General features: G+C 38.1%; 1 protein-coding gene across 1 annotated transcript in view; it reads right to left on the bottom strand.

Annotated features, from left to right (window-relative positions):
• The window catches only part of GALC (galactosylceramidase), a 64288-nt gene extending 63724 nt beyond the window's left edge, over positions 1–564 (bottom strand). Inside the window, exon 1 of the mRNA XM_003758827.4 lies at positions 266–564. Coding sequence (XP_003758875.1) covers positions 266–493 — 228 coding nt within the window. The 5' untranslated portion in view covers positions 494–564. The remainder of the gene's footprint in view (positions 1–265) is intronic.
• Positions 565–12305: the final 11741 nt, after the last annotated feature.

Below are 12305 nucleotides of genomic sequence, written 5' to 3'. Positions count from 1 at the left end.
AAGTTTGCAATAGACTCTACCTTCATTACCTCACACAAACAGCTGCGGAGGGGGAAAGGGGAGAGGAGGAGCAGGAGATGCCCTCTCACAGGGGAAGGAACGCAAGGTTGCAAGGGCACTGAGGGTGGTATGTTTTCTCCATCCAAGACAGACGCCTCCCAGGTCGCTCGCTCCCTCGCCCTGCGCCGCCTCCCTCTCCCACCGCAGCTGAGCGCTCCCGGAGCAAGGGAGCTCAGCAGCGTCTCGGCAGCCCTGGGGCGCTTACCCCGCCGCCGCTCAGCCCGCCGATGCCGTCAAACACCCGACCAAGGCCGGCGACATCCTCCAGGACGTAACTGGGGTCTGGGCGCAGACTGTAATTGTCAAAGTATCGTAAGCTGGAAGCTCCCGCATGGCTCAGAAGCAGCAGCGAGGAAAGCAGCCGCAGCAGCAACAGCAGAAGTGACCGACCCTCCGCCCCCGGGACGCCAGTCCCAATCTGGCGCGTCTTCATCTCTCAGCAGGCTTAAGCCGGCTATTGCCGGGAGGTTAGAGATCGGCCATTATGTGAGTCACATGATCCCGCCGCCCAGGTCACCTGACCAGAAGAAGGCGGGAGAAGGAGACTAGGAGCTGGGTCATCACCTGAGTAAGCTAGCGCCATCTTGGCACAGGATAATAGGGTAATTGTGGAGGGGCAAATGATAAGGAGCAGTAAGGAGCCCTAGGCTTTAAGGATGGAAAGAAAGGGAGGAGGGAGGGAGGAGGAGAGAGAGACAGAGACAGAGACGCTTTAAGGATGGAAATGGAGTAAGGATAGATGGATGGATGGATGGATAGATAGTCTTTAAGAATGTAAGGGGAAGAGAAAGTTATGGTGGCAGAACATTATTGGTGGAGTTATGAACTGATCCAACAATTCTGGAGAACAGCATGGAACTTTTCCCTCTTTAAGGATGGAAAGGATTTTTAAGGATTGTCTAAGAAAAGAGAAAAATATAATGATGAATGGTTGGAGGGGATTGGGGAAAACCAGGACACTAATTACATTGTTGGTGAACTGATTCAACCATTGTGGAGAGCAATTTGGAACTATGCTCAAAGGGCTATCAAACTGTGCATACTCTTTGATCCAGCAGTGTCTCTCCTAGGTTTGTATCCCAAAAAGATTCAGAAAAAAGGGGAAAGTATTCACACGTGCAAAAATGTTTGTGGCAGCCCTTTTTGTAGTGGCAAGAAACTGGAAACTGAGTGGATGCCCATCAGTTGGAGAATGGCTGAATAGGTTATGGGATATGAATGTTATAGAATATTATTGTTTCATAAGAAACAATCAGCAGGGGCAGCTAGATGGTGCAGTGGATAGAGTGCTGGCCCTGAAATTAGGAGGAGCTGAGTTCAAATCCAGCCTCAAACACTTAATAGTTTCTAGCTATGTGACCCGGGGCAAGGCACTTAACCCCAACTGCCTCAGCAAAAAAAAAAAAAAAAGAAAAGAAAACAACCAGCAGGATGATTTCAGAGAGGTCTGGAGAGACTTACATGAACTGATACTAAGTGAAGTGAGTAGAATCAAGAGAACATTGTACACAGCAACAAGAAGATTTTAAGATGGTCAATTCTGAGGGCTCCTTTCAACAGCAAGGTGATTCAAGATGGATGGATGATTGGATGGATAGATAGGTAGGTAATAGGTAGCCTAAGGATGAAAAGGAAGTGAGGATAGATATACAGACAGACTATAATAGGGTAGATAAGTTGGTCTTGGAGTCATCTGCATCCAGAGAGATGACTGGGGGAACTGAGTTTGGATCACAACCTTTTTTATTGTTGTTGTTTACTTGCATTTTGTTTTCTTTCTGATTTTTTTTCCTTCTTGATCTGATTTTTGTTGTGCACCATGATCATTGTGGAAATATGTATAAAAAATTGCACATGATTAACATATTAGATTGCTTGCCATCTAGGAGAAAAGGTAGAGGGAAGTGAAGGAAAAAAAATTTGGAGCGCAAGGCTTTGCAAAGGTGAATGTTGAAAATTATCTATGCATATGTTTTGAAAATAAAAAGCGTTAATAAAAAAAAAAAGAGTGAGGAGGGATGGATGGATGGATGGGTGATTGGATGGATGAGTAGATAGGTAATAGGTAGCCTAAGGATGGAAAGGAAGTGAGGCTAGATATACAGACAGACTAATAGATAGATAAGTTGGTAGACTAAGTAGATAATAGAAAGAGCTTTGGATCAATTGTTCAGCAAGGCTGAGAGAACAAGCTCTGTCATAGAGAGCTGGACTTTTGAGGCATCTTTTTCCTGTATTGTTTTGGGGCTTTTTTTGGTGGGGGCTGCCTTTCTTTGGATTCCCAGGACTTAGTACAGTTACTGGTACAGAATAGTTGATTAATAAATGCCTCTGGTGCCATCTTAGCTACTGCCCCAGTCCCAATAATACTGTCATTTTCTTTTTCTCATGGATTTCATTAAAGCAAAAGGGCCCTTTTACCTTTTCCATGCATGTCTTAATCCATTCACTTGGACTTTTTTGAGTATGTCCAAATTCTCCTCTGAAATCATCCAATTTTCTTGCTCCACCCAATTCTCCTGTTTTTTTTTTTCTTCTTTTTTTCTTCTTACTTCTCTCTCTTCTCACCTGCTGGGTTGCCTACCTCAGACCTGAAGGATGCATCACCTCTTACCCCAAAAGTATAAATGCCCAAATCAATACCCTTGCTTGATTTGGAAACATTTGAAGCCTGAATTCTTTCAGAGATGATATCAAAACCCATGTCTGTTACCCCAACATCTTGCAAACCCTAACAAGTTGACTTGACAACTGACTGACAGTCACTTGCAGGATTGAAGTAGCAGTCAAGCAATTAATCAACAAGTATTTATTGTGTGACTGCTACATGACAAACATTGTGTTCTGTATAAGCACATACAAGCACTACAAGGAAAAAATACAACTCCCAGCCCTCAAGGAACTTACATTCAAATATGGAGAAAATGAACATGCACATCTAAAATTATTGGCACCTGAGTTCAAGGAGATATTTTCCCTCTTTACTAAAGAAGGATCCAAACACACTGTCCAGACTGAGTTTTGTTCTGAAGGGAACCTGTTCACCTTTGACTTTTGCACTACCCCTCCAACTATAGGAAAAAAACTTACAGCCTAAGTTTGGCTCATAATCAGTGTCCCCAAAGAGATCTATAGAAAGTTAATCAGTATTTAATATGAATCAATTACAAAACACATGATTTATATTCTTCACATAAAAGAACAAAAGGTTCTCCCACTGACAGAAACTTAAGCAGAAAGTAATAAATAAAGTTCACAGTAGATTGAGACTTAAACATCAGAAAATGGAACAATTTGCAGGACTGTTATATAGATATTATTATATTTCACCTTAGCTCTGGACAGTATCCAAACAATTCCTTCTGGGTCTATATCTTCTGAAAAGACAAGACAAGACTTGATCCCTCCTATGTTAGTAGTATCTTCTCTAATGTAGAAACACCTCCTACCATCAGTAAGCTCTAAGTGAAGAGCAATTGAACTCAAGATTTCTGTGAACTCTAAAAAATAAATGACCAAAAGCTCACAAAGGTTGTATACTAAATTGTTAGCTCTAAAAAAAATTGGAATACCCCCCCCCAAAAAAAAAAAAAAAAACCCTGACAAGTTATAAGCAAAAATCTTTCTTAGAATTACATTAGAAGAGGGAGATTTAGATACATGTGCCAGGGTCTACTTTAGGATCTAGAGACCCAAGGCATTGAGACTAAGCCTTGATACATATGTGTGGCTCCACAAAGAATCAAGCAGTGATATGTAATCACAGCCATGAGATAACAGCAACAATGAGACAAGTTTGCCTAATTTGTCTTTTAGTCCTTTGCCTAGCAGGGCTTCATGACTAGTATACGATTCCTTCAGATACTTGTCTGAGATCGGTTACCATCTGGGGCTGGTTTGGGCCAATTCTGTAATTTTCTGTGATTTAGCTGCAGCAGAGTTCATCCAGAGAATGAATGAAAGGGACTGTTATTCCAAGCTCAAGAAACAGTTGTCCTGCTGAGTCTTAGCTCTGGTAAACAAGGTGTCTCCTAGTAGTAAGAAAAGAAAGGAATGGTTTGGGGTTCCTGACACTTTCATGACTGTATACATCTATCCTAAGCTAATTGATGACCTATACTCAGAAAAGGAAAAACAAGAGGCAGCCAGGGCTCCCAAGGACTAGACTCAATTTATCTATATACCTGCTCTAGCTACCTCATGAAATTAGTTTCAATGCAGCTGGGTAGAGAAGTAGAACAGTCATTCCCCCCACTCCTATAAGATCACTACTTGGCACATGAACCTGCCACCTACCACCCCATTTCCCCTTTCCAGCTTCACTTTAAATGTGTTGTTTTCTACTAATATGTAAGCTTCCTAAAGGAAGGAACTATCTTTGTGCTAGGATTTGTATTCCCAGGACTTAGCACAACACTTGGCACAAAGTAAAAATTTAATAAATGCTTATTGACTTGGCTTGTCTCTACTCTCTACTGCTGTCATTTGATAAGATCATAGTACACAAAACACTGAAGAGATCATCTAATCCAGTGGTGTCAAACTAAAATAGAAATTGGACCACTAAAGTACACACAACCCCCAGAGGCCACATACTGACTTGGGAAGCCACATAATAACATTATCTGTTTTTTATTGTATTTCATTAAAAAGTTCTAAATTATATTTTAATCTGGTTCAGGGAGTCCTTGGGAGTACTGAGAACAGAATAATGTAGCTGGAAACATGAGTTTGACAGCTCTGAGTCCAACCACTTCTTTTATAGATGAGAACTAAAGCCTTGGAAGATAAAATGATTTTCTCAATCCTAGAGCCAAATCGCAGAGTACTGGAATTGAAATCCAAGTCTTCCACCACCAAATCCAGTGTTTATTTTCTTACACTAATTGCATAATTCTTGCCTATTCCTTTGACTCAGTTGGCATCAGGAAATTCCTGTTTTGAAATCACTGTAACATTTCAGCAATTTGTTAAAGTTACAGTTTTAACAATAGCACTACCTACCTAGGCATAATCTTATTTTCCAGGCCCCTTGCTTGCCCTTAATCACATTTCTGGAGTCAGCTCCCCATCCAATCAACCAATCAACTAGACATTTATTCTAGGCATTCATAGGCCAGGAAAAAGACCGAGATGGTGTGTCTTGTTTGTGGAACTGCCAGGCCAGTGTCACTGGATCAAATAGTACATGTTCGAAAATAAGGTTTAAAAATGGAGAGAGAGAAAGATTAGAGGAAGCTAGGTTATTAAGGGAATTGAACACCAAAAAGAGAATTTTGCATTTGATCCTGGAGGTGAGAAAATTTATTGACTAAGGGGTGACAAGATAATTTGTGTTTTAGGAAAATTACTTTAGTGACTGGAGAACAGATTGCAGTGCATGATGGAAATTATGTCTAATCGTTCCCTTGTTCTTATCAACCAGTGTTAGAGGTGGCTTTACTGGGGAAGGGAACAGCAAGTATAAAGCTTTCTGTATCAGCAGCTTTTTGTCACATACCCTTAACTGCACATAGTCCTGTTCTTGCTACTGTGGGGAGTAAATGAGGTTCAAGGGCCCAACCTCTTTTCCTGAGATAGACATATCTGAATTGTCTTAAAGTTACAGTAAAAGCTGTCCCTGCCTTGAAGCCATTGCTGATCTTCAGCGTTGCCCTTGGCATACTTATAATTAATCCTTTTAATTTCCTTTGTCCTGAGTTTGTTAATCAGGGTGAAAGCTCAAATGAAGAATTTTACTTTCAACATAAGTAGAGGCTTGAAGCAGGCAGACCCATCAGTAGTCTGTTGCAATAATAATTGTATGAAGGGATGAGGCCCTGCACTAGTGTGGTGGCAGTGCCAGGACAGAAGAGGGCACATTCAGGAGATGTTGCCAAGGTGAAATCAGCAGATCCTGATAGCATCTTGGAGGGTGGGGGCAGTGGGCAAAAAGGTGAGAAAGAATGAGTAATCCACAATGACCTGGATTGTGAGCCTCAAGGACTGAAAAAATAATGTTGCCCTAAAGAGTGATGGGGAAGTTAGGACAAGGGAGAGTTTAAGGAGAAAGATGAGTTTTGGACAAGTTACATTTAAGATGCTTGCTGAACATCCAGTTTGAAATGTTTTTAAGACAGTTGGAGATGTGAGATTGTAGGTCATCAGATAAATTGAGATAAAATAGGTACATCTGTTGATGTTGATGAGCATCACAACTAGGCTATTTACAATTCTGTGTTGATAAGTATCTTGGTATTGATAGTTGATGTGGATACTGAAATGTTAAAGTATGGAATTTGCATTAACCCTGGAATGATAATGAGGTCAACTGAAGGTAGCTAATGTAACACTAGTCTAAACAGGTATATTTGAGACACCATATCTTTCATCTGGCCTCTGGTACTCACACTCTGGGTTTTCTCTGGAGCTGGACTCCAACAGAAGGCTCCTGAACAGGGATGGACTTGAATGTCTAATAGGACCCTCTTGGAGCTCACAATAAAATAAGGGGGGAGCAGTTTATAGAAGAAGCAAGACAAAGTAAGGAAGAAGTGATTACTAGATGAGAGCTAGACCCACTTCCCCAAATTAACTAGTTAGATACAAAGAGAAAGCATTTATTTAGTCCCAGGAGGAAGAGTCCCAAGCACACCCAGGAAGCATCTCAGGTCCCAACATGTGCCTGACCTGACAAGCTGGAAACAGAAAAGCTGGTTAAATAGCAAAAGATCCAAATCTTTTCACTGCATGGACTAAAAAGAAAGTAACCATCACTGACCAATGGTCACCAATGTTGTCTGCTTCCTGTGGGTCACTTCCTGCAGTTGACTTAGGGTTTGCTCTTTAGAGACCTCTAAGCCTAAAGATCATGTGACTTCCTGCAATCTGGACCCAAGGACTGATCTTTCCCCCCCTGCAGACCTCTGGAAATATGGTTCACAATGTAGGTCTAGTCCAACCTACCCCATCTCATAGACTCTGAGAAAACTTTACCTGGTCTCAACCACTAGGAATAAGATATAAATATAAATGTATAAGGTATAGAATATAAGATATTAGATATCATTTAAATATATGTCTATCATTAGATAAAATTTATAATTGATTCTCGTCCAGCTCATATCAATACAGTGCCTATACTGAATCAGAATGGGGCAAAATCAATCAGGTGGTAGTGTAATGTTAAAAGAAACTGAGCAAGACAGAGATTAAAGACCAATTCAATAGTTTATTAAATGGAGAGAAATACTGGGACCAATGGATCCCAGGGCTAGAGGAGACTATCATCTCAAAGGGTCTAGCCCCAAGTATCAGGACAGTAAGCCTTTTATGGAATAACATTAACAATGACATAATGCAGATACCTAGGTGGGTCGCCTCATAGATGGAGGTTACTGATATTCTAAGGACATTAAGGAATGTCTATAATACGTTTATCTCAACCATTAAGAGGGGATGGTCATAACCTTAAGGCAGAATACGAAATAGGACAAATGGAGGAACTGATCACCCCATTAAAAGTGACCTTTAACATTACAGTAGGGACTGAGAATATTATCTGGAAGTATTTTAAAAATTAGTTAAAGAAAAAGAATTGGTAATTACCCAGGACTGTTACATGAATTTTTGGAGTCTGTAGAAATATATACTGTCCTCGATTTCCTCAAGAGGGAATGATTGATTTGGAAAAATGGGATATGGCAGAAAAACAGAGAAATATTTCAAGGAAAAACAACCAGGGGTTCTTCCAATTATAGTATTTTTTATTTGGAATATTTTGAAAATATGTCTTCAACCTTCAGAAATAGTTCCCTTAACTACAAAAATCCTTAAAGTAGATTCTTCTACTAGTACTCTGGAGGAAGAAGAAATGACCAAAATTATAGAATGTTTAAATGCTAATAAAAAGGGAGAGTGAGCACGACTTACAACTCCCTTACCTACTTCCCTCCTCCTGGTTCCTTATATGAATCTGAACAGGGACCTGATGTGACTTTTGCTGAGACAACTTAAATTTTATTGGAACAACTTGCCTCTGAAAATGCTAATGCCAATTTAAAAAAAAAAAAAGCATTAGCTGGGGGAAAATCAAAAAAAGAATAGGAATGATTTAAAGGTGTTAGAATATTGAGACTTCTTATCAAGTGGCTGCATTAAAATGCAGAAAAGTTGCTGAATGGGACTCATTGGATGAAGTATTTCTCAATATTGAGTCACATGATCCCAGTTCTGGGAACAGGGATCTTGGGGAGGTCATTTGATCTCTAGAGGGATGAACTTTGAACCTGGAGATACAGGAAGTTGCAGTAAGTGACATGACCTGTGGAAGGCAGCCAACATTGGCAACATTGGTGACCATTGGTCAAGGATGGCTACATTCTTTTAGTCTATGCAAATGATAAAGCTCAAGTCTTTTGCTTTTAAACCCTGGACAAGCAGGAAGCTGGCCAGGTTCCAGGAACACATGGCAGGAGTTGGAAAGGCTCCCAGGTATATCTGGGCCTCTCCCTTAAGGGACCAAATAAATGCTTTCTTTTTGTACCTGATGATTAGTTAATTGGGAAGGGGGTTTTGCACCTGACCTGTCCCACACAATACTATCAAAATTTTTTTCAAATTCTCAAGAAAAAATTGTATTACTCAAAAAGTTGCACTTCATCACAATTCAACAGATACCTTCTGGTATGCTACCTATTATTTTAGGATTAGTTCACAGGCATTGCTAGGATTCAAGGTTATGCCTGGAGTAGTAGATTCTGATTTGGGGGGAGAATATGTATTCTTTTCTATGCCACTCCTCACCATGATATTTTTTTTAAAGGGGACAGGATAGCAAAGTTAGTAATACATTACAAAAAAATTAAAAAAGCATAAAAATAAAACATATACATAATTTAAAAATAAAAATTCGGGGTGAAGATTTTGGAGGTACAAGAAAAGGAGTGTTCTGGATGCAATCTATCACTAATTCTAGGCCAATTTAAAAATAGAAATTAGGGATAATTTAGTTACTCTAAATGATTATCAAAAATTGGTGAGGGATAGTAACTAGATAAAACTGTATTTGAAATTGGTAACACATGTATTGACAAAATTATTCAAAATTTTAAGAGGAGATTCTAACCTTAATTCAAAAAGAAGTCTGAGGATCAGCTGCAAGTAGTAGATGGTTTTTACATTTACAGATGCTACTAATAAAACAATCAGTCTCTTCATATATATTCAATCTCCTTCTAAATATGTTTTTAACACTTTGAATATACACAGCAGAATGAGTTATATGCAATTATTACTACATTATATACTGTTCAAGAACCTCTTAATATTTTTCAGATAGCAAATTTGTTGTTTATAAAACAGCCTCAGCCCTGGACAGCTTGCTGGTTAAAATGAGATCTCTTTAATAGTAATTATTTCTTTTGTGTAAAAGAATGGTTTTAATTTGCACAATGTTAATGACTAAGTAGTTTTTATTTTTCAAGTTCATGGCTTTCCGCAGAACTAGAAGTCTTTTTCCATGTCATTTTTGTCTATATCTATGTTTCTGATCAAAACATTTGTGTCATGTTTGTTCTGTGAGCTAGATTTTGTGACTGGAAAGATTTCAAAGGCAACCAGTGAGAAAAAATCTCTATGCTGTAGTTAGAATGCTGGAAATATTTCTTAACAAGCCTAACTTTTTTCTGTGAACTTCAGCTCTGTCCAAGCTAATTAAATTCGCACTTGTTAGTTAGCTAATTAAAATTACAGATTCTCAGTTTTTGAGAGCAAAACATTTTAGCAAATTCTCATAATCTTGAGACACATTGATTAAGGAATTTGGCAGCTAATAAAAACAACAATTGGGAAAATAGCAATTTTTTTACTTCTATTTTGTCTGGAGTCCCTTTTTACTCCATTGGGATTAAGGATTGCTAACAAGATTGATACATCCCAAATCTCTCTATTTGCTAACTTCTCTCATCTCAGATCTGATTAAAACTCAAATTCTGCCTTACTTGTAGAATTAGGGAAAGTAGCCCATGGGGACCACACAAAACTTTGCCCAAAACGCCTTAACCCAGCTTGGAAGAATGGGGATGGAGTGGGGGTCAGGTCCCATGCTCACCATTCCCTAAGACTTTGGCACCTGAAATTACCATCCTGGTAACCAGTCACTCCAGCCTTCATCAGGTTCTGTCCAACAACTGCTTGAGAAAAATCTGGGTGCTCCTGGCAGTACCCAGCATAGCAGCATGATGTGAAAAAGCCACTCAGCCTCTGTTTTCAGTAAACTCACCATTCTCTATTTTAATTACAGAAATGTATTAGTTATATAATTTATGGCAAATTATTTTATCTCTGCCCAGTTTTTCTGATTTGCAAAGATAACTAATAATGATGTGAAGATCACACAATTGTAAAAGTGTTTAACAACAAAAAAAAATGCTATTTGAATGTTAACTGCTTTATTGTATAAAATTGCTTCATATATCATAACTTTATGGGTTTTTAGATGTGACCAATATACAATGCTAATGTTGAGAAATATTTTTGGGGTGTGTATAAATTAGATTAAGCAAATTCAACTAAATTAAAACCTCACCAGGCCTAGGAAGATAGTGCATAGAATCTCTTTCTCCTCCTTCTTCCTTTCCTCCTTCCCTGACTGGAAGAAAGGGTAAAAGGGAGAAAAAGAAAACATACATAATTCACTGAAATATGTTATTTGAGATATAATCGTAAAGGCAATTTTAACATAAAGCCCACAAATTTTTTTGCACTGATAGTTTGTTAATAGTTATAGAAGAATAGTTAATAGAAGAGTTTTGAAACCCTAGAAAACAGAAAAGAAGTTTGTCACTACTTTTAAAACTCTATAGTTATTTTAGGTCAGACTTCTAAGGGCCCTGTAAGTAAAAACTGGTACCTTAATCTTTTTCCTGGCTCACAAAAGAGAACTGATTAGTGTGAATTGGAAAATATTCAAATAGCAATTCAGTTTGTCTGGAATATTTAATTGATATTTAGGAAATCTCATGAACTAAAGTTAAATAAATGTCAAAATCTGTTCTATCTCAATTAAAATGTGTGTGAGTGTGTGTGTGTGTGTGTGTGTGTTGTCTTGTTTTCTCTCTAAAACACAAAAGAAAATTATTTAATGGAATGGAAATTATCCCCAAGAACTTCTCAGTTCAGCAGTTTGGAGGCAGAATAGATTTGTCAACTAAAAGAAGGTGGAAAGTGTATTTAGTCTTGCTCATCCTGTTTTATATTATTTTGGAAATGTAATTTAGGGAATTGGGTATTTTCACTGTTGCTAGAAAATTAAAAGGAAATTACAACTAAAACTATTTGGTTATTACTTAGGAAAAATCTAAAATAATTAACTAAGTTATTTGCAGCTATTGTCATCATGTTAAACTTAAATCTGATAATTACTGTATATAGCACAGCCTATAAAAACACTAAGAAGGCTGGGGGTTGACCAACAAACAGTTCAGTTCCTTCCCTGGGGCCACTGTCAACTCTTTAATTTGTAAACTTGACAGTTTTCTTAACCTTCAGGATAAGTAAGGTCATCAGCCCTGAGAGATGAGCTTGTTTAGGAGATACAGTAATATGTATCTACAAGGAAAGTATCTACAAAAAAATCTATAAGCTCATTTAATGATTAATCCTTTGCACCAGGATGAGTTTTAGCATATAAAACAAGTTAAACAATCTCTTATAAGTCTAAGTGTTGATAAACTTTTCAAAAATAATTTATCTAGCCCTAAGTTGTAATTAGTAGAATTTGCTATTAGAGATAAAATCTCTTGGGACTATAACTGATATACATCTACATCTATATATATATATAATTATCATATTCTACCCAGAAAATTATAATTATCATAATTTACCCAGAAAAAGGTGATTCTGAATTAGGTAGGGGGTCTGTATCTGGACAAAAGCTGGGAATTTCTGCTCAAGGTGAGATCCTTCAGACTCAGTTTCCCAGTTTTGTTTGTTTCCCACTTGATCATTCCTGAGTCTGATAAGGTAAAACTATTATAATCGGATAACAATTTAAAATAAGGAAGCTTTATTTTGTCATGTGTGTGCTCTCCAGGCTAAGGTGTAAAGAACAAGCTCTGATGGTATTATCATACTCCCTATAACAAATTTCTATGATCAGAGCAAATGGTCAACACAAATTCAGTTGTATAATATTGTATTGCTTTCAGTAGGAAAATATGTAGTAATTATATCCTAAGTAATTTGGTGAATGAGTATTTTGC

Source organism: Sarcophilus harrisii, chromosome 2 (assembly GCF_902635505.1).
Source record: "Sarcophilus harrisii chromosome 2, mSarHar1.11, whole genome shotgun sequence".
Lineage (NCBI taxonomy): Eukaryota > Metazoa > Chordata > Mammalia > Dasyuromorphia > Dasyuridae > Sarcophilus > Sarcophilus harrisii.
This window is presented reverse-complemented; position numbering and strand designations above follow the sequence as displayed.